The sequence below is a fragment of the Chlorocebus sabaeus genome, chromosome 9, assembly GCF_047675955.1.
Source record: "Chlorocebus sabaeus isolate Y175 chromosome 9, mChlSab1.0.hap1, whole genome shotgun sequence".
Classification (NCBI taxonomy): domain Eukaryota; kingdom Metazoa; phylum Chordata; class Mammalia; order Primates; family Cercopithecidae; genus Chlorocebus; species Chlorocebus sabaeus.
In genome coordinates, this window is record NC_132912.1 from 18,595,162 (window position 1) to 18,618,847 (window position 23,686).

Sequence of the window (23,686 nt, forward strand, 5' to 3'; positions counted from 1 at the left end):
TCCCCCGCATTCCTTGACTGTACTCTAGTCTAATTTTAGAAATACAGTTCCTGAAGTAAAGATATTGAGGAATTGGTATCTGCTGCTCTTCTTTCCTAGTTTTGTAAAGCTAATTCTATATAAACCACATCTAATGGTAGCATCATTGGTTACAGGAGGTGAGGCAAGAAAGGAGGCATGTTCCAACTTAACATCTCAATCTAAGAGCAGAACCTTATTACCTATGGTCCCTGGAATTATACACCAATTGTGATATAATTGTGACCAGCTAATTTTTCTATTTTTGTAGAGACTGGGTTTCACCATATTGGCCAGGCTGGTCTCAAACTCCTGACCTCAGGTGATCCGCCTGCCTTGGCTTGCCAAAGTGCTGGGATTGTAGGCGTGAACCACTGCACCTGGCCAAGGTAGTTTAAAAATATATTTTATTTTATTTTATGTATTTATGAGACAGAGTTTTGCTCTTATTGCCCAGGCTGGAGTACAGTGGTGCGATCTTGACTCACTGCTACCTCCGCCTCCCAGGTTCAAGTGATTCTCCTGCATCGGCCTCCTGAGTAGCTGGCATTACAGGCGCCTGCCACCATGCCTGGCTAATTTTGTATTTTTAGTAGACATGGGGTTTCTCCATGTTGTTCATTCAGGCTGGTCTTGAACTCCCAACCTCAGGTGATCCTCCTGCCTCGGCCTCCCATAAAGTGCTGGGATTATAGGCATGAGCCACCGCACCTGGCCAAAATATATTTTTAAAAGTATATCACTTGAAAAACTGTGTGTGTGTGTGTGTGTGTGTGTGTATGTGTGTGTGTGTGTGTGTGTGTGTGTAAGAGACAAGGTCTCACTTTGTTGCCCAGGCTGGTCTCAAACTCCTGGGCCCAAGTGATGCTCCCACCATGCCCTCCCAAAGTATTGGGATTTACAGGCATGAGCCACAGCACCTGGCTTTTTAAAAAAATATATATGTTTTGTTTTTTCATTTTTTTTAATATTGGATGAAATGCAATACAGTATGATTGTAGCTCTAGAAGTAAACTTCATATATTTAAGAAAAATTCTAGAAAAAGATAGAAACATACTGTCAGCCGGGCACAGTGGCTCACACCTGTAATCCCAGCACTTTGGGAGGCCGAGGCAGGCTGATCACAAGGTCAGGAAATCGAGACCATCCTGGCCAACATGGTGAAACCCCGTCTCTGCTAAAAATACAAAAAATTAGCCAGGTGTGGTGGCAGGCGCCTGTAGTCCCAGCTACTCGTGAGGCTGAGGCAGGAGAATGGTGTGAACCTCGGAGGCAGAGTTTGCAGTGAGCCGAGATCGCGCCACTGCACTCCAGCCTGGGCGACAGAGCAAGACTCCATCTCAAAAAAAAAAAAAAAAAAAAAAAAAAAAAGAAACATCATACTATCAAGGATTGTGTTTCGTGTTTCAGTGGTACAGCTATAGACACCTTTTATTTATGTGTATTTTTAATTCCCATATTTCCACACAAGCAGCAGCATCCCTTGTATCATTAAAAATTACAGTGGATGTCATTCGAGACCAGCCTGGTCAATATGGTGAAACCCCATCTCTACTAAAAATACAAAAATTAGCCAGGCATGGTGGCACATGCCTGTAATCCCAGCTACTCGGGAGGCTAGGGTAGAAGAATCGCTTGAACCTGGAAGGCAGAGGTTGCAGTGAGCCAGGATCGCACCACTGCCCTCCAGCTTGGGCGCTGCAGTGAGACTCAGTCTCAAAAAAAAAAAAAAAAAAAAAAAATTATAGTGGATGTCAAGAACTGGCTTCCAAATATTTAAATTCACCTCATGTCGATTGTGCCTATATCCAGAGTTTGGTCCTCCTTTCCCAATCTGCAGATTGTGACTAGACCTTAGTAACATTAGGGCTCTTAATTCAGTCTTCAACCCAGACAACAGTCAGGTAGAACAAATTAACTTTGGAAAATTTGGAAATGAACATGGGTTCTCTCTACTCCAGCTCCTCCTTGTCTTCTCTGGCAAGTCCAGGTAAAGAGCTCATTGATTAGGGAGAAACTGCTCCTTCCTCCTGAGAGGTTGAAATAATTTTTTTAAAGAATAGATTAAGCCAGGTGTGGTGGCTCACGCCTGTAATCCCAGCACTTTGGGAGGCCGAGGCAGGCGGATCACGTGAGGTCAGGAGTTCAAGACTAGCCTGACCAACATGGTAAAACCCCATCTCTACTAAAAATACAAAAAATTAGCTGGGCGTGGTGGCAGGCACCTGTAATCCCAGCAACTTGGGAGGCTGAGGCAGGAGAACCACTTGAACGCAGGAGATGGAGGTTGCAATGACCCCAGATCGTACCATTGCACTCCAGCCTGGGCAACAAGAGTGAAACTCTGTCTCCACAAAAAAAAAAAAAAAAAAAGGTTGGTTAAAAGGAATATCACATGAAAAACTATGTTGCTTTGTATATATCATGTATATAAGAAATATAGCCGGGCGCGGTGGCTCAAGCCTGTAATCCCAGCACTTTGGGAGGCCGAGGTGGGTGGATCACGAGGTCAGGAGATCGAGACCATCCTGGCTAACACAGTGAAACCCCATCTCTACTAAAAATACAAAAAAATTAGCCGGGCGTGGTGGCAGGTGCCTGTAGTCCCAGCTACTCGGGAGGCTGAGGCAGGAGAATGGCGTGAACCCAGGAGGCGGAGCTTGCAGTGAGCCGAGATAGTGCCACTGCACTCCAGCCTGGGCGACAGAGCAAGACTCCGCCTCAAAAAAAAAAAAAAAAAAAAAGAAATATATAGAAGAGGCCGGGCATGGTGGCTCCTACCTGTAATCCTAGCACTTTGGGAGGCTGAGGCAGGCAGATTACCCAAGGTCAGGAGTTCTAGACCAGCCTGGCCAACACAGTGAAACCTTGTCTCTACTAAAAATACAAAAAATTAGCTGGGCATGGTGGCTCACGTCTATAATCCCAGCTACTCGGGAGGCTGAAGCAGGAGAATCAATTGAACTCCAGAGGAGGAGGTTGCAGTGAGCTGAGATTGCACCACTGCACTGCAGCCTGAGCTACACAGTGAGACTCTGTCAAAAAAAAAAAAAAAAAAAAAAGAAAGGAAAGAAAGAAATATATAGAAGCAATCCACTTGCCCATAATGGGGAAATACAATACCACTTAGAACAATACCATTTTCACCATTTCTGAGCTTACCTGTTTTTTCCACCTTGTGGATAAATAGGTATTAGCTAAAGAGAGAATAAATGCTTATCTGTAAATTCTTTTGGTTTGATTTGTTTTTTTCTTTTTTTTGAGACAGGGACTGACTTTGTCCCCCAGGCTGGAGTGCAGTCGCGTGATCACAGCTCACTGCAGCCTAGACCCCCTGGGCTGAAGTGATCCTCTTGCCTTAGCCTCCCAAGTTGTTGGGAGTTAGGTGCCTGCCACCACACCTAGCTAATTTTTGTTTTTGATTTTTAGTGAGAAGAGGTCTTGCTGTGTTCCCAGGCTGATCTTGAACTCCCAGGCTCAAGCAATCCTCTTGCCTTGGCCTCACAAAATGCTGGGATTACAGGCGTGAGCCACCACTTCCGGCCCTTTATCTGTAAAATTTCAAAGCATCAAAGAAGGAAAGAGAGCTTAATTAATATCATCTTTAGTAGTTGAACGAACTCAAGGAGGAGAAATAATAGAAGAAAAGGTCATGGCTTTCATAATTCGTTGCAGCCATGAATAAGAGCTGCTATAGTTATAGCATATATTCCCTGGTTCTTTTTTCATTCAAAAGGCTGTACCTTTCAGAATTATGTCATTAATGATGAATTAATTAAAGTAGATGTTTGGGGTAGTGAGGCAGTTACTAAGTCCTTTCCACTGAAACTGAAGAACTGGGCATTTTATTCACGTTTGTGTTTCCTGATTTACAGTTGCTACAAGCGCCAATGTTGAAAACACGTATTTCTGTGGCTCATCTTCGCCGTCTTTACTTGTAGTGCTTTCAAAGAGAACAATGGCTTTTTCTAGTTCAGAAATGGGTGTTAGTAGCTCAGAGCTAGGAGATTTCACATGTTGTGAATACGAACAAGCTGTTTTGTGATAAAGAACCAATGCAGCGGGGAAAACCAACATCGATTACAGCAGTTATTCAGTGTATCTTTGTATTTGAGGGGAAAAAGGAGGGACACTGTTGTTTTGCTCTTATTTTTTTCCCTCTTTCTTTTCCCACTTTAGACAAAGCCCGTGGCATTTGCAGTTCGGACAAATGTCAGCTACAGTGCGGCCCATGAAGATGATGTTCCAGTGCCTGGCATGGCCATCTCATTCGAAGCAAAAGATTTTCTGCATGTTAAGGAAGTAAGGAGAATAATTTCATTTTCTATCAGCATGGTGTTTCACCTTGACATACCATTTCTTATTTCCTATTCAGATGCCGTTTCTGTGAAGCAGCATTGCACATCACTGCAGTTGTATAACATACATACTAAATCAATGGCTCTCAACCTCTGCTAATATAAATATACCTTTTAAAGTGGAAAGAAGTCACGGGCGTCTTGCAATAACTTCAGCGCTCCCTGGGGCTCTGTGGCCCAGAAATTGGGAACTGCTAGAGTAGATGATCCTTTTTTATACTTAACCTGTACTTCTTCTTTTAATGTTTCACCTTGACTAGGTGTAGTTTTCTGATGCCTGAAGTCTAGCAATCTGGGGAAGGTTTAATAATAATATCTAGAATTCATGACTCCTCTCTGCTGGCAGTGTCTAAACTCAAACTACTGATGCCCTTTTTCCTCCTTAAATGCTAAATTTCTGCAGTGGATGAGAGAATGGTAAGCATTGATGCCAGTAAGGCAACAAAGAGGTATCAGGAAAAGTCCTTTTCCCACATGCTAAATGTCTCCACCTTTTAGTGAGCAATGATACAACCTGCAAACTGGAAACATTCATCCTTAATTAAGCTTTGCTTGGAGTCAACATTTATCAAATGCCTGCCTTGTGGAGCACTGTGTTAACTGACCAGAAATTTCCCCTGTAGAATATTCTCAGTGTGTGATCCTGAGGTTTTTCTTGGACCTGGAGGAATTTATACTTGGAGCCCTTCCATGTAGGGTATAATATGTTATAGGAAGCATGTGTAAATTTAATCTCTTCACTGCACTAAAGGCTGTCAGCAAAGGAGTTGATGACTGCCAATTAAGAGCCTAGGGTTGGGCGCAGTGGCTCATGCCTGTAATCCCAGCACTTTGGGAGGCCAAGGCGGGCGGATCACAAGGTCAGGAAACCAAGACCATCCTGGCCAACATGGCGAAACCCTGTCTCCACTAAAAATACAAAAATTAGCTGGGTGTAGCGGTATATGCCTGTTATCTCAGCTACTTAGGAGGCTGAGGTAGGCGAATAGCTTGAACCAGGGAGTCGGAGGTTGCAGTGAGCCGAGATCGCGCCACTGCACCCCAGCCTGGCGACAGAGCGAAATTCAGTCTAAAAAAAAAAAAAAAAAAAGAACCTAGAAGCCTGGATACTATGGCTTATGCCTGTAATCCAAGCGCTTTGAGAGGTCGAGGAAGCCTGATCTCTTGAACCCAGGAGTTTGAGACCAGCCTGGGCAACAGGGCAAAACCCCATCTCTACCAAAAAAAAAAAAAAAAAAAAAAAATTAGCTGGGCATGGTGGCACACACTGGGAGTCCCAGCTACTCAGGAGGCTGAGGCTAGTGGATTGATTGAGCCTGGGAGTTCAAGACTGAAGTGAGCCGGGATCATGTCAATGTATTCCAGCCTGGGCGACAGAGCAAGACCCTATCTCGATTAAAAATAAAACAGCCTAGAGAATTTAGAGCCTACCATTTTGGTAACCTCTGAAAAGAGATGTCAAATACTGGCTTGGTGGGAACAATAGAAAAAGTTATCAGAAGTGATGCTGTGCCTAGAATCTCACTTAATACCAGGAAGTTAGATTATTACGGGGTCTCTTCTTGATGGTTGGTGCTGAAAGGGGAAAGGGGAAAAACAGAATGTATGTTCTTCTTTGAAGTGTTCAAGGACAGATTTATTCCATCAAGGAAAATGAAGGCAGATCATAAAGATTTAAGATACATATTCTACCTGCAAGAGATAAATTGTCAACATCACACAAGTAGAGAAATCATCTGTGAACATCGCACTGTGTAATTATAAAACTGTTTGCACAAAGGTAAATTGTCCTGTGACATGAAATATTTAAGGTAGACTTCAATATTTATCTCTTTCTCTCAATACTTCCAATTGGTCTGATTATATAAGGGGAATTTCTGTAACACTACTTCCTAAAGATCTCTTGGTAGGATGGGCTGTTATTCTTTGAACCCAGAGAGCTTATCCCTACTCAAGGTGACAGCAGCTGCTGCAATGGAATTCAGCCTGGTCCTATGGCAGCACCAGGACAGACAAGGAACGAAGAGCCTTTGACAGATTGCTGAGGACACTAAAAACATTTCTTACATGTGAAACCCATGAGCCAAAGGGTTTCTTGAATGATAATATTTGAGGCATAGTTCATTGTCATTGCCATATTTCTCTCCACTGAAAATAGTGTGGAAGAACAAGGATTTGACCTTCTGTGCACTGATTTTTAATGCTTTTGATTTTGTGTTTAGAAATTTAACAATGACTGGTGGATAGGGAGACTGGTAAAAGAAGGCTGTGAAATCGGATTCATTCCAAGCCCAGTAAAACTAGAAAACATGAGGCTGCAGCATGAACAGAGAGCCAAGCAAGGGAAATTCTACTCCAGGTATGAGACAGGTGTCAAGTGTTTGCATAAAACTTAGATTATACCACTATCTGTGTACTGTTGTCTGCTGTATTCTATATCCTTTATTATGTATTAACAAGGAGGCTGGTGATATGGTTTATTGATAGCATCACAAATCTTGCATTTTCCTGCATTTAAAAAACTTCAATCCACCACCTGATTTTCATCCTATTTGGGGAAGTATCAAATTATTATCATTAATGAAAAGAGCTAAGGTCACAGAGTATTAAATCCAGGCTCCAGTGCTGAGAAAATTCTGAAACCTTAATCGTTTACTGAAAAATAGTCTGGCACAGAATAGCCCTGGTGACTAATCCCACTGTCTGTAGCTGCCTGGTATGTCTAGGAGATGTTTGGGAGATGACAGTCTCAGACATCATCAGGAAATGGCAGCTCTTGTCATCTGTTAGTTTCATTTTCACCTGAGAAACTCAATTTTCAGTTCTACCCACTGTTAAGCACTTAAAGAGAAGCAAAGTATGAAACAAGTTAAAACTGCCTGTGCAGATGGCAATTAGATGAGTTATGTAAGAAGCTGGGGCTGAATAATCCCTCCTAGGATTCGTGAGGTTGTCTGCCCCTCTCTAAAAGAATCGCTAGAAAGCCTTCTCATACACATACTGAATTTTACATGGAATCATATGCAGACGGGTCTAGGGATGCAGCATGCCTCTCCCTATGTGAAAGGATGGGACATGGGCAAGGCCTTTCTTAAATGTGAATCGCTGGATTTCTGTTTTCTCCATCTTACATCTTATTTGTTTATCTAAAATGCAAATCCGTTTGTCAGTGATAATACTTTAATGTTAGCAAGTATTTTTTTCAAGCATCAGCAGATGAGTGAAACAGAATATGCTTTGTGGTTTGGAATACCCATCCTCATTAACTGGCTTTTTATAATTGTCAAGTTCATTTAGTTCAGATGGATTCCTCTGTGTTTTGAGACCTCCACCCCAGAACTGACTTTCATTAATTCCTGGGTTATTGAGAGTGCTCGGATGGTGAGATGCATTCAGTCAGATAAAAGAGGCGTGCATAAAAAAGAACAAGATTGGCTGGGCGCAGTGGCTCATGCCTGTAATCCCAGAACTTTGGGAGGCTGAGGGAGACGGATCACCTGAGGTCAGGAGTTCAAGACCACCCTGGCCAACATGTTGAAACCCCATCTTTACTAAAAATACAAAAATTAGCCGGGTGTGGTGTTGGGCACCTGTAATCCCAGCTACTCAGGAGACTGAGGCAGGAGAATTACTTGAATCCGGGAGGTGGAGGTTGCAGTGAGCCCAGATCGTGCCATTGCACTCCAGCCTGGGCAACAGAATGAGACTCCATCTCAAAAAAAACAAAAAACAAAAAACAAGATCATGTCCTTTGCAGCAACCTGGATGGAGCTGGAGGCCATTATCCCAAGCGAACTAACACAGGAATAGAAAACCAAATACGGGGACCGGGCGCAGTAGCTCACACCTGTAATCCCAGCACTTTGGGAGGCTGAGGCGGGCTAATCACAAGGTTAAGAGATTGAGACCATCCTGGGCAACATGGTGAAACCCCATCTCTACTAAAAAAAAAAAAAAAAAAAATACAAAAATTAGCTGGGCATGGTGGCATGTGCCTGTAGTCCCAGCTACTTGAGAAGTTGAGGCAGGAGAATCGCTTGAACCCTGGAGGCGGAGGTTGAAGTGAGCCAAGATCGCGCCACTGCACTCCCGCCTGGCGACAGAGTGAGGCTCCATCTCAAAAAAACAAAAACAAACAAACAAAAACAAATACTGCATGTTCTCACTTGTGAGAACTAAACATTGAGAACATACAGACACCAGGAAGGGAACACTGGATACTGGGGACTACTTGAGGGTGGAGGATCGGGGGAGGGTGAGGATCAGAAAAACCACCTCCTGGTGTGTTATGTTCATTATCTGGGTGACAAAATAATCTGTACACCAAATCCCTGAGACATGCAATTTACCTGTGTAACAAACCTGGACATGTACCATTATTATCATTAGCAGCAGTAAATTATTCATTAGGCCAACGTATATATAATGCATATTTTATATGCAATATTAAATATTAAACTTTTGTTGAAAATGCATTTCTTAATGAGAAAAAAAAAGTAGAGGCATGTAAATAACGTATCTGCATTTTGCCTGCAGGGTGTTCGAAGACCTGATAGTATTCTTTCAATTCTTAACGTTCCATTGGCCTTATTTTGTGTTTTCCTACCCTCTGTATTGAAAATGGTATCATAATACTAGTTAACAGAACCTTATGGCCAGGCGCGGTGGCTCATGCCTGTAATCCCAGCACTTTGGGAGGCCAAAGCAGGTGGATCACTTGAGGCCAGGAGTTTGAGATCAGCCTGGCCAACATGGTGAAACCCCGTCTCTACTAAAAATACAAAAGTAGCTGGGCGTGGTGGTGCATGCCTGTAATCCCAGCTACTCAGGAGCCTGAGGTATGAAAATCACTTGAACTTGGAAGGCGGAGGTTGCAGTGAGCCGAGATCATGTTCCAACCTGGGCGACAGTGAAACTCCGTCTGAAAAAACAAACAAACAAAAAACCACCTTATATGGAAAAATGTTGTTGTAATAGGGTGTAGACATTGCTCTTATCAACTAGGTAGTATATAGTTTGTTGAGGTTTGAAGTTATCCCAGCTGGGGGACGTTTTGTTTTTAGTTAGGACAATTCAGCATTTTTCAGAATTTTCTTGTCAAATCACTTGAGAAAGGGGTTCCAAGATAAAATACATTTAGGATAGTTCTAGGTAATAGAAAGTTACTTTAGGATTTTTCAGAGCCTTTTAATGTGATCATGGACACTGTGAATCTCTGGTGGAATGGGAATTTTTTAAAGTATTTACTAAAATTACTTTCTCATCAAAACTCCTCTGGTTAATGTCTTAGGAAGAGTGTTTTGTAGAATGCATTTTGGGGAATTTGGGATGGAATTTTGCAGAGGTAGGCTTGTGTCTTTTTCTGCCTCTTCACACAGAAACTAAGAAATGAGAACAACTTCAAAGGGAGTAGAAATTTTTCCCAAAATTGTCAGAGAAGTGTAGTCTCCTGTGTCTCCCAAATGGGCTTCCCTAGGCTAACATTAGTGCTCCACTCATCTTTATAAGGACCTGTGGGAGCAGTGGGTATTAGATCTTACAGGTCACAGATGAGAAAACAGGTTAAGAGAAGTTAGAGAACTTGACCAAGGTCGCAGAGCTAGTAAGCGTCAGAACCAAGATGGCAACCTGACCTCCATTCTGTACAGACTTCCATGCTGTACTGCAAATTAAGGAGCCAGGTCTTGCCAGGCACAGCAAGCCCAGGACAAATGGTTATTGCCATCTGTTATTATTTACTTTATTAGATATGTTGTTTTGCTCTTGCATTTTTTTCCTTAGGATTCTGAGTTATCCGTATTTGAGGGAATGTAACATCTCAGAACTTACTCCAGAGAACTCGGTTACCTTTTCTTACAGCCATGTATCTTTTTCTTTGATTTTCTTCATTTTATTTTGTCTCAAGATTTTGCCTAAGTATATGAAAATACTTTTACTTGCTTTCACAGGTTTTTACATTTCTCTTTTTTTTTTTTTTTCCTAGTCTCGCTCTGTGCCCAGGCTTGAGTGCAGTGGCACAATCTGGGCTTACTGCGACCTCTACTCCCAGGTTCAAATGATTCTCCTGCCTCAGTCTCTCTCCCGCCTCTCTCTCTGTAGCTGGGACTATAGGCATGCGCCACCACGCCCAGCTAATTTTTGTATTTTTAGTAGATACAGGGTTTCACTGTGTTGGCCAGGCTGGTCTCAAACTCCTGACCTCAGGTGATCTACCCACCTTGGCCTCCCAGAGTGTTGGGATTACAGGCGTGAGCCACTGTGCTGGCCTCTCCTAACATTTTAAATGCAGTTTTGTTTTGAGGACATAACCAGAATCTGGCAGTTTTTAAAAACTCTGATACAGAAATTATAAAAATTGACAGAACTCAATGGAAATGAAATTGGGGTACAATTCAAGAACTTGGCATTTTAATAGAATTAAAAGTCAGGGACAAATCTGCATCCTAGCCATTGTCACCGTTTGCAGTATTTGTCACAATTTTATATAACTCAAATAATATTTGGCTGTTACTAAAATTCAAAGGAAATATAAAACCCATGAACTTGAACTGAAATTAGACTTAATACTTTAGGGGGGGAAAAAAAAAACTTCTGGGAAAAAAATGTTTTGGTCTTGGTAATAGGTCCTTGTATAACTGCCAGAAACTGCTTTTATAAATGTCACCTGTCATTAATTTCGCATACTGTCTGATGCCCTTACTAAATGTATTTGAGTATCTCTTAACCTTAAACAGATATAGAGCCCTCTTGCTAATTGCCTAATAGTTTTTGATGTTTATGCGTAAAAATGCTAGAACAGTAGCAATAACATTCAGCCTGTTACTTATACTTTAATAAAACTTTTATTTTCATATTAATATTTACGTAAGCAAATATTGCCCTTTGATGCATAAACGGTGTAGCACATTCTTTCAACTAGACCCTGGCTTGGCCATAATAATAAACATTAGGCAGTGAGATCATTTTGCCCAAATTTAAAATGTTCTTCTCGTCTTCATCTGAGAGAGGGGTCATTCAGTAACATGTTATTTAGCATGCCGGTATGCTGGTGAAAAACACAAATGCTGTTGTTCTAATATTAACTCCAACGTTTCTGAGACACTGAAGTTTATCTTACATCAAACTTTCGAATTTGGTAGTTCTGAAATGTATGATGGTCAGATTATTCCTAAATTAACCAAGTTTCATTCTCCATGTGAGTCATGCTTGAGAAATATTCTGGGTACTATCTGATGACTACAGCATATCATATTCTGTTTAGTCGTGTCTCTTCGTGTGTCTTTTAGTGGTTGGCAAGTTTTCATGTGGCTCTGTTGTTCTTTGATAGGTTGCTCATAAAAGCTTGCGTGCTTTCAATCTTAGTATACTATTAATAAAATAAGCCTAAAACAGAGGAGCTGCAACCAAACAAGAAGGAAATATTAATCTTGGGTGTTAGCCTTAAGGTTCTATGCATCACCTCTGAGGGTCTCTAAACTAAAAAGCAAAATAAATCTGTGCTGTTTTGCTATCTTGTGATCTGGGCAGATAACTTGAGGGCTGCAGAAATTACACTGGTTCTCTTCCATTCTCTCGGGGCCTTTTAAAATTAAACCTTCAATTTGAAATCAGAGACCATCATGTGCCTATTTCAAGTACACCAGGAATCTCCACTGGGAAATATTGTTTTCTTCCTTAAATGAAAGATAAGTTTAAAGTTGAATAAAAACACAATGAATTATCATGTTTATTGAGTAATATAAACATTTGAGGATCTGAAATAAGTGTCAGATTTAATAGAAATTTTTGCTTTACTCCAGTAAATCAGGAGGAAATTCATCATCCAGTTTGGGTGACATAGTACCTAGTTCCAGAAAATCAACACCTCCATCGTCTGGTAAGTAGGTGATAAATGCTAAATAATACATATTGCATTTCATGCTTTCCCCAGTCCTATCCAGTTTTGTGAATTTACATATGCACTGAATCACTATGTTAACCCTACAGACATTAAAAGGAATCAGAAGTAAGCATGCCCTTTTGGAGTTACAAACACTATGGGGAAATGTTTTTTCTGGCTGGAAAAAAAAGTATGTCAAAGTATTTACTCTACATTGCTGTAGATGATCAAAGTGATTAATGTATTTAACTTTTTAATTTTTTTTGAGACAGAGTCTCGCTCTGTTGCCCAGGCTGGAGTGCAGTGGCATGATCTCAGCTCACTGCACCTCTGCCTCCAGGGCTCAAGCAATCTTTCCACCTCCGCTTCCCAAGTAGCTGGAACTACAGGTGCACACCACCATGCCTGGCTAATTTTTGTATTTTTTGTAGAGACGGAGTTTCACCATGTTGCCCAGGCTGGTCTCAAACTCGTGAGTTCAAGCGATCCACCTGCCTCAGCCTCTCAAAGTGCTGGGTTTACAGGTGTGAGCCGCCGCACCCAGCCATATTTAACCTTTAATCCCTAGTCCCTGTGACGGCGCTTGTCATGGGCAGTAAATGGGTGAATACTCGCCAACAACCATAGCGCAATGTGAGATAGAATCTTAACATTAAATAGAAGGATAAAAGCTTTAGAAGGGTAAGGAACAGAGAGTAAATTGAAGATAGAGGATTGGCCTGCCATGGGCTCTACCAGGGAAGTTCTGTGGAAGACACAGACAAGAAGTATAGAAAAAAGAGGAAAATGTTTGTGGGAAGAGTAACTACTGTTGTCTTTCCAAAGCGGTGGGTTCATCTTAATGGTTGCTGGATAAAATAAAGCACACCTACTTAAATTTCAATTTCAGATAAACAATAATTTGCTAGTTTAAGTACATATTGTATGGGGCATACTTACACTAAAAATGTATGGAACGTACTTATATTAAAACATTGTTTTAAATTCAGATTTAACTGCATTTATATTTGCTAAATCTGGGAACTCTCCTATTCTGTGTAGAACTTGGAATTCTATATACACAGGAGACCAATGATTTGAATTGCAAAAAAAGCACATGATCAGTATCTCAGTTTGCTAAGAGAATTGTACTTGGGAATCAGAGTAAGATTGTAAAGGTTGGCTGCCAGGGCGTTTCAGCAAAATGATACGGTGTGTGATTTCTAGAAAGCTGGAAATGGGAAGAGATAAAAAACAGACAGTTGCACAACTATGGAAAAATCAAGGAACTAGTCACACAGTGACGGAGGTGCTTCAAGGACAAGATTTCTCTGTTACTGATAATCAGCTTCATTCCTGAATGATGGTGGCCTCTAGAGACCAATCAAGGACTTCTTAGCAAAAACTACAGGATTTTTTTTTTTTAAGAGAAGGAGTCTGACTATGTTGCCCAGGCTGGTCTTGAAACTGCTGGGTTCAAGGGATCCTCTTCTTCAGCCTCCTAAACTGTTGGGATGACAGGCATGCGCCACCATGCCCAGCCATTTAGCAAACTAAGATACTGATCATGGGCTTTCTTTGCAATTCAAACCATTGGTCTCCTGTTTATTTGGAATTCCCAGTTCTACACAGTAATACAGGACTTTTTAAGTGAGCAAAATCTGAGCACAATAAATGAATTGCTTTAGGAAGCAAATTAATTCAAAACCTACCTACTTATAACTTGAAGCAAGCAATTCTAAGATGCTCAAAATTAAGTAAAATAGTATGCATGAAATGCAAATGAAAGCCCCTGTAGGTATTATGTGAAGCTTATACCTTCCCTTGATAATTAAGGAGCCCCTGAATCCACAGAGGAAAGGAGGCCTATCCTGCTCCTTCTCAGATGTGTGAAGTTGCAGGGATTCCTATATAAACTTTACACTCTTCTTATATATCTCAAAGACAATCTCGGTGATTTCTAGGGACTGCTACTAGGCTCCTAAAATGGAAAAAGACTATGTCACCTTGCGATAAAGCAGCAGTTCTGCCCGCAAATGTCAGCCTCACTTCTTTCTATATATCAGAAAAATTCTTCCATTCCCTCCAGCCATATTGTAGCCCTCCAGTGGTTTTGGCAACACAGATGCTCCTACACTTATGATAGAGATACACCTCAATAATCCCTTCATACATGGAAAATATCGTAACTCAAAATGCACTTAACATGTGGACAGACCCAGTAAAAAGTCCTAAGTCAAACCATCGTAAAGTTCAGACGTTCCTTGACTTCTGAAGAAGTTATGTCCTGAAAAATTCGTAATAAGCTTGCACAATCTTAAGTTGAACCATTGTATGTCAAGGACCGTCTGTATAATGAAAGGAGGTGCATGCATTTTGAAGAACAAGTTCATATACTTGTAAAATAACATTCCATTTTGTAGGCAGATGTTTGACATTACTAAAAGTAAAGTTCCATGAAGAGTGTAATATTTAAAAAGGTGATTTAAATGTTCACCAAGGTTTTGTAGAGATACACCAACTTTCAAGTGACTTTTCTGGTGACTGAGTCAATTGGAGCTATAACCAACTACATAATGTATAATAAGCATATCAGGACTCTGAGATAATTTTTATATCAATAGCTCAGCTGATTTAAAGGAAACCTTCAGAGAGCTCTAAAGAGAAGTTCTCCCAATCCACCTCCAGGCACAACTGCTCCAGCTGTCAAGTGTGGATGGGCCTGGAATGATCATTTTCATCTTGTTTCTAGAGGTCCTGTCTACTATTCCCCTCACCCACTGCTAGACCAAAGAATATAAGTATCTACCTAAAGTATATAGGTTTGGATGCTGTCAAGAACTTGGAAAATTTCCCACTTGACATCTGGGCAATGGTGTCATAGCCAGTTGCAGAACACGTACATCGCACCCACACACACATGCGTACATATGTCTCAACCCCAAGCTCTGCTTAACTTGACCCAAGCCTTTAAGACCAAAACTTAAATTTCAAAACAATGTGCTGGGTGCCATGGCTCACGCCTGTAATCCCAGCACTTTGGGAGGCTGAGGCAGGAGGATCACTTGAGCCCAGGAGTTCAAGACCAGCCTGGACAATGTAGTGAGGCCCAGTTTCTTTAAAAAAAAAAAAAAATAGCTGGGTATGGTGGTGTGTGCCTGTAGTACTGGCTCCTTGGGAGGCTGAGGTAGGAGGTTCACTTGAGTATAGGAGGTTGAGGCTACAGTGAGCCATGATTATGTCACTGCACTCCAGCCTGGGCAACAGAGGGAGACCCTGTCTTAGATAGATAGATAGATAGATAGATAGATAGATAGATAGATAGATAGATAGACAGACAGACAGATAGACAGATAGATAAAATGTTCCCAAGGCTTTCTATCACTAATAATAATAATATGCATGCTAGTGAGGAATGAGACTTTTCAAATATATGAAAGCAGTTCTTTCCAAGTAAATACTAATGTTTGTTAAAGTATGGAAATAGAAGTATGAAATTTAAAAAAGGTAACATCTCTCATAAAAAGGAGAACCATCCGAGTCTAATACAATGCATGTAGCCAAACAGATTTGAAAATGCTTAACTGTCTTGATAAGTTTCTATAGTATGTTTTGAAAGTGACCACATGTTTCAGAATTCTACATATTTCAGAATGAACTCAAGATGTTTTTAGACCTGAGTTAACCAAATGTCAGAACTAGTAAATTATAGAAAGTTCTCAATTTGGATTTCCAGTCCTCATGTCCAGATACAGGTAAATTTCAAAACTGACTCAGGCTATGTGTGTGGAAAGCCAAACACCTGGGCAATGTTGCAGCCAAAGATTTATGCATTTCCACCTTCTTCATTTTTTTTGAGATGGAGTCTCACTGTCACCCAGGCTTGAGTGCAGTGGCACAATCTCAGCTCACTGCAACCTCCACCTCCCAGGTTCAAGTGATCCTCTCACCTCAGCATCCAAAGTAGCTGGGATTACAGGCACTGGCCACCACACCTGGCTAGTTTTTGTATTGTTAGTAGAGACAGGGTTTTACCATGTTGGCCAGGCTGGTCTCGAACTCCCAACCTCAGGTGATCTGCCCACCTTGGCCTCCCAAACTGCTGGGATTACAAGCATGAGCCACCATGCCCAGCCTCACCCTTTCTTTAAAAAACAAAAATACACCTGATGATCACAGAAGGCTAGATTCAATGGGCAAATCACAAAGTCCAACTCATGAATGTCACCATCCCAGGGTCCTGTAAATTCTGACATCTAATTGGTTATCTTCAATTTTAGAAAAGCCCTCAAAGGGTACTGTCCCTTGAATGTGGTCTTTATAAGCCCAATAAAAGATGAGAAAGATAAAACATATGGGAATTTACCACCAGAAAGGAAACTCTTGATTTTGGTTAACATGTATTGTAGGAATAATGAAATCCTGACCCAGATCTTGTCCTTCATATCCAGGAAAGCACTAACAACATGCTGCTTGAGTTGAGATTCAAGGAAAACCATTCCTGAAGACTTTTCTGAGACTCTTTCCTGGCTTATGCCATTCCATAAGCCCCATAAGGAAACTTTCCTATATGAGCAAAGGATTAGCTATAGGATGGTATACAAGTCAGCATTGGTTAAACCCCTAGGCACATTTTATGTTTTCCCTACATACCACATGCTAAACCTTTTAGCACATCGGTATGCATAGATGGGGCAAAGAAGAAGACATACTACTTACTATGTTAAGTCTACCTATTTGGAATTAATTCAGTCCATTATTACCTTCTTTTGATAGAAAATCATACCTCCTGCATTATGCAAGCAATAGCTGATATTTGTAATAGTGTACAAACAGTGGCAGGTATTCACTCCATCACAGGTTTCCTACCTAATCAAATGAAAAGGAATAATAAGAGATCCTAGTTTTCAAACGGCTGGTATTTAATATCCGTAACAACTTCAAAACCAAAAAATAATGTGATGCCTGTCAGATGATCTCCCATCCTTTGAAAAGGTTAGAACTGTTTTGAGCAGTTCAGCTTGTGTATCACAGGGAATGGTAGCTGTATTGTAACACCAAGCTGTCTGTTATTTCAAAGTGGTAATTTGTTCCTTCCTTCAATCTAAATGTACCGTGGTTTTTGTTAGAGAGCTAACATGTATAATGTGATGCTTTGCTGGGGTGAGTAAATTTTTTTTCTTCTCCTTGACTGATTCTTAATCATAGAATAATTTTCTAGCTAGCCCAGCTCTACGATGTCATCCTGACTCCTGACACCAAGGACATGACCCCATTCAGGATGTGAAGGGAACTGAAAGAGGGCACCCTGATTGAGAAGGGACTTCGCCTGGATGGGCAGTGTGGTATAGGGACGGTTACAGGCTCACTTTGGTGGGCAGTGTGGTATACAGAGGGTTATAGACTCACACAGGAGAAGTAGGTCTGAATCCTGACTGCCGAGTTTTTGCCAAGAACAAGTCCCTTAAATTTTGAGTTTTTTAATCTTAAAAATAAGAGCATTGAAGTTGATCTTTAAAGTATTTCCATCTCTGATTCTGCAGTTGATAAAATTCTGTAGCTATTACGGTTGCACTTGGAAGCATTTTGTAAAATTTGAAGTGAGACTATACATCTTTTTTTCTTGTAACACTTTTTAAGTACTGTATTTTCAGGTGGAACAATGGGAAAAGTAAAAGCATGTCAAGCAACAAAGCTAAACCCTTCATTTTACAGATGAGGAAACCAGTGGCATATCCTCCTGGGTCCTCGTGCCCTTTCACTCTGCCTCTTTTGTTAAACCCAGTGGCTTTGCATAACTCACCAGAAGTCTTCCAGTGTCATTTTATTAGACTGATTTCATTCAGATATCTTGGGTCCCAGTGTTTTCCCATTAGTCTTAATCAGCCTAAAATCGTTTTAATCCTGTCCTTCCTGGAGCCCTCCCTGAATCATTGGCCTTGTGTATGACTCCTTTGCATTGACTGGATTGAGAATTTTCCATTCTCTTTCTCTCAAATGTCTGTTGCAATTTTAGTGAAACTTTTCACACTGTCCTTAATTTTACACAAAATCTGCAAAAAGAAAAATCTTTTTTTGCACATTGTATTGCTGGTGCAAATGTAACTGCGGTTTTGGACCATGGATTTTGAATCATAACTAGGCTCAAACACATCTTTATTAATCAAAATAGGAACCATTACAATCAACACATTTTTGCCAATGAGAAATAAGTTTGTTTATTCCTGTAGCATAAAAATCCATGCTTTGGGATTCGGTAAACTCTCGAAAGCATTTTCTGCATCCTGCTGGTTGTGGAAGCATTTTCTCTGCAAAAAGTTATTGAGATGCTTGAAGAAGTGGCAGTCGGTTGGCGAGAGGTCAGGTGAATATGGCAGATGAGGCAAAACTTCGTAGCCCAATTCATTCAACTTTTGAAATGCTGGTTGTGCAACGTGCAGTTGGGAGTTGTCATGGAGAAGAATTGGGCCCTTTCTGTTGACCAATGCCGGCTACAGGCGTTCTAGTTTTCGGTGCATCTCATCCATCTGCTGAGCGTACTTCTCAGATGTAATGTTATCGCTGGGATTCAGAAAGCTATAGTGGATCAGACTGACAGCACACCACCAAACAGTGACCATGACCTTTCTTTTTTCTGGTGCAAGTTTGGCTTTGGGAAGTGCTTTGGAGCTTCTCAGTCCAACAGCTGAGCTGGTTGTCACTGGTTGTCATATAAAATCCAATTTTCGTCGCCTGTCACAATCTGATTGAGAAATGGTTCATTGTTGTTGCATAAAATAAGAGAAGATGACTCTTCCAAACAACAATTTTTTTTTTTGCTCAGCTCATGAGGCACCACTTATCGAGTTTTTTCACCTTTCTAATTTGCTTCAAATGCAGAATGACCATAGAATGGTCGATGTTGAATTCTTCAGCAACTTCTCGTGCAGTTGTAAGAGAATCAGCTTTGATGATTGCTCTCGAGTAGTCGTTGTCAACTTCCAATGGTCAGCCACTCTGCTCCTCATCTTCAAGGCTCTCTTCTCCTTTGCAAAGCTTCTTGAACCACCACTGCACTGTACGTTCATTAGCAGCTCCTGGGCCAAAAGCATTGTTGATATTGCAAGCTGTCTCCACTGCTTTACGACCCATTTTGAACTAAAATAAGAAAGTCACTCAAATTCGCTTTTTGTCTGACATCATTTCCATAGTCTAAAATACACATTAACAGCAAGTAATAAGTCATTAGCAAAAAATGCATAACACGAGAAATGCCCATTAAAATTATGTATACCATAACCACATTTATTTAAGAATGTATTCCAATATCAAATGGGAAATTCCAACAATGCAAAAACCACAGTTACTTTTGCATTCACCTATAATAAAGGTTTTCAAACTAGTCACTTGTTATCTCAAAGCTGGTTTAAGATATTGTAAGATCTGAAGTCAAATGTTCTGTACTGCACTTTTATACAGTTGATACAGAGAATATCAACATTATATTTGAAACTACAGATTTAAAATGTTTCTCTGAAAATATTCAAGAGATCTAGCATGAAACTGATTCATTCAAGCAAACAGGTTATAAGGGTATCTTTCAGTTTCATTAGATTTGATTACCTTGCATTCTTAACGTGCTTTACCTTTAAATTTTATTTTCTTTGTGTACTGTGTTGAGTATTCATGATAGTGTTTTTTTTTTGTATTTTTTTTTTACTATGGTTAGTTTTATTTGCTTTCATTTTATTTTCTTTATAACCTATTTTTCCTCTCCTGTCCACCTGATTTTTGAACTGTTTGTCTGTATATAGCTGTAGACATAGATGCTACTGGCTTAGATGCAGAAGAAAATGATATTCCAGCAAACCACCGCTCCCCTAAACCCAGTGCAAACAGTGTAACGTCACCCCACTCCAAAGAGAAACGAATGCCCTTCTTTAAGAAGGTAACATTAACTTCCAAGCTCCCATTGTCCACCTGCTCAATGCACTGCGTCACATTTCTAGTCCTGTTGACTGTCTGCGTCCTTTGACAAGCCAATAACGTGCATGCTCTGTTATTTGTTTCTTTTCCACGCTGCTGTAGCTAAGCAGAAGCAGAAATCGGTAAGTTTACATTGACATAAGCTGTGTTTATCCTGCCACTGGCATCATTAGCATTAATTCCCACAGTTGTATTAAATACAATCATTTCTGTCCCAAGCAAAGAACTTATCAACAGCTAATTGAGTTCATGCATTTCAAACCAACTAAATTCAGGGAGTGACCTGTTAAAACACTATTACAGTACTTATCCTTTTTGATGGAATAATATCTACCACCAAGGGAATTTGTTTCAACATTCAAGGATGTCAAACACTGACAGCTCCATATAATGCACCTAAACTGTGCATGCTTATTCTGTCTGTCTGTCTCTTCCTTTTATCCAGAAATTTAACTTATGATCAAACATATTAAAGCAGTTATTAAACTCTGACTTATGATATCCAGATACATAGCTTGTACTAAACAAAAGTATTCAAGTTTTAATTTAGTCAGTATTTAAACTTCTAATCCACTAGGTGCAAAATCTGCAGATGAACAAGACCAGTGGAAAACTGCAGGCTTGTTTTGGCGGTTTACTGTGAGTTGTTCCTATTGTCATATATAAATATTCTCCCGATGTTCTTGCCTTCTCCATCAGTCAGATTTTAGCATCTCACCCATTGGACAGTGCAGCCGGTGGTCACGCGTAGAGCCTTTGCCATTGGCCATCCAAGATGCTACACAGTGAGGCTCCTTGTCCCCTACATGGAAACTGTAGGGTATTTCTGAGCTCTCGTTACTTCAGACAAAGCCTGTTTCCTCTTACCTATTTTGTAGCTTTATAGCATTATTTTTTAAGGACCACTACCCTCCCCCCAAATTTCCCTTTTATTTCCCTCTTTTACTCATCAGTTTCTACAGCTACCATGCTGTCTTTTAGAGTCATACTAATGTCGCCAAGTCTGGCAAACCCGTGGATATATTCTCACACGCAGATGTGATGTCAAGTCTGTCTATCCTCTGCCCTCAAACTCTCCACATAATGAACACTTTTCCTCTGCAAATAAGTATTTTGGTTTGTGGAGGAACTCTCAAGTCATTAATGAGGTGTCAGATAGTGAACTGTAAAGTTGGCTTTTTTGAATCAGCTATGACTACTTTAATAAGGGAAAACTTCAGCACTCCAGGCAAAATTTGCAACACTTGGAAATTTGCGTTAACACAGAAGCCTCAGCTTGATGTTCATCCACAACAGTGGGCCCATCTCTCAGGTCTGATCTTCTTGTTATAGCTAAAGCTTGCAGCCAAGTGACTAACAGTGTCCATCATTCAGAAGCTTAGAAAATTGGCATCGCTAAGACATTCTGGACTTGACAGAGCAGGAATGTGAACTAAAACCATATTTGTCAAGATAGGTTTTTGAAGTTTGCTTACCTTTAAATTCCAAAACTTTAAAAACGTTTATCACAATTTTTTTCAATAATTTGAGCAGGCAGGGCGCAATGGCTCACACCTGTAATCTCAGCACTTTGGGTGACTGAGGCAGGTGAATCACCTGGGGTCAGGAGTTTGAGACCAGCCTGGCCAACACGGTGAAACCCCGTCTCTGCTAAAAATACAAAAAATTAGCCTGGTATGGTGGCGGGCACCTGTAATCCCAGCTACTTGGGAGGATGAGGCAGAAGAATTGCTTGAACCTGGAAGGTAGAGATTACAGTGAGCCAAGATCGTGCCACTGCACTCCAGCCTGGGCAACAGAGCTAGACAACTCTGTCTCCCCCTCCCCCCCAGAAAAAAGTCAGTTAAATAGGGTTAACAGGAAAGAGTAGATAAAAATGATGGTGTCATTCTTCAGAGGGCACAACGCACCAATATTCCATCAAATAAGGTAATTTCTGTCGCTACCCTATTGATTAAGAAGCTGATTGATTACCAGCCATGGGTGATCCTTTGCTAGTTGGAAGTTATAGATCGAAGGAACCAAAGACCTACAAACACTGGGCCACTTCAGAATTAAAGTCCTGAGATAAAATTTCTTGGTAGCTGTTACTAAAATGCAGGAAATTTACATTCCTAATCTCAACGGTGGAAAAGGTGTTCTTACACCGCATAGTTACAAGGACTTGGCTTCTAAACATTTTCAGTATGATCCCAGGTGGTAGACATGAAATAATGTAAGAAATATGCTTATGATGCCTTCGGCACTGGTATTCATTCTTCTTATGTTATTAATAATGTGGTTAAAATCAATGTAGAATTCAAAAGCAAAACAATGGCCTAAGATTCAATGAGAAGATTGTTTTCTGTGTTTTAGGTTGCTTTTAGAGTGATGCTTGTGTGATATATGTGTGCTGTCACTATATTATGTTCGTCTTGTTTTTTTTTTTCTGTTCAAAACTGTATTCTACCTTGATTATGTCAATTAAAATGAATTCTGAATGCTAGATGAAATTTTAGGCAGTGAAATTTGACAGCATAGTCATGGTAATATTTTTCTCCCCTCTGATTATATCGTCTATGACTACGGGTGAAATCTCAGATGGAAGCTTTTGAATTTGAAATGCTTTTTAATTCCCCCCTGAGGCAATGTGAATTCAAATGAAGCCAGAAAAGTTTGTAATGGGCAATTTTAAGCAACAATAAAATGTTCTTGAGTGATGGGCAGATGGAAAAATGACATTCATATCTGCACATCAGTGTATTGATTTCTTAAAATCGTTTACAGAACATTTTTCTGTTGGTGTGTGTCATTCTCAAGTTATATTTTTTGACACTCCTTAGCCAGGAAGATTCATATAGCAATGATTTGCTTATCCTTGTGTCTAAGGGCATATCGCTCTTCTGCATTCTTTTTAAAAAAGTCATCTTTGGGTCAATTTAATATTTTATGCTATCAAAAGAGTTAATTTTAATATAAACCAATTAGCTGTTACTTAATTTTTGAAAGATGTTATTTAACCATTTTATTTGAAGCAATTAACCTGAAAAGTGTTGATAGTTTTAGAAATTGCTACAAAATTTAGCTTCTCCCCTCTTATTAAAAAGAAATTACTGCAGAAAGACATGATCTGTTATCTAACAGAAACACTACTTTTGAGAATCTCAAAACTACTTTTGAGAATCATATTAGATACGCACATTGATAATGAACCTTTTGAGACCACTATAGCATGGTTGAATATATTATTATACGTTAATCACCTACCCTCGAAGACACATAAACCTTACCTTTGAAGTACCAAGGTATAGAAACCAAAAAATCCAAAAGCATTGATCTCTAAGCTGTGAGCAGGGATCATGATTACTGTTTACTAGAATAAGCATGCATGCTCATTTACACTCTTGCAATAAAATAGAATTTTGACAGTAGTGAGAGTTACAATATTTTGAGACTAGGTAAAAAGTACTGGTAGTGAGAGTTACAGTATTTTGAAATTAGGTTTTA

At 40.2% G+C, this 23,686-nt stretch overlaps 1 protein-coding gene across 13 annotated transcripts in view; it reads left to right on the plus strand.

Annotated features, from left to right (window-relative positions):
• Positions 1 to 23,686, plus strand: part of CACNB2 (calcium voltage-gated channel auxiliary subunit beta 2) — a 398,973-nt gene that overhangs the window by 349,999 nt on the left and 25,288 nt on the right. For 7 of the 13 annotated variants that reach the window (XM_008002416.3, XM_008002418.3, XM_008002425.3 and 4 more), the window contains 4 exons: positions 4,199 to 4,321; positions 6,600 to 6,736; positions 12,177 to 12,253; positions 20,029 to 20,162. In XM_008002416.3, coding sequence (XP_008000607.3) covers positions 4,199 to 4,321; positions 6,600 to 6,736; positions 12,177 to 12,253; positions 20,029 to 20,162 — 471 coding nt within the window. Of the gene's footprint in view, positions 1 to 4,198; positions 4,322 to 6,599; positions 6,737 to 12,176; positions 12,254 to 20,028; positions 20,163 to 20,302; positions 20,323 to 20,777; positions 20,840 to 23,686 lie in introns of all 13 variants that reach the window. The other 6 variants (XM_008002420.3, XM_008002427.3, XM_008002429.3 and 3 more) reach the window with 2 other exon arrangements.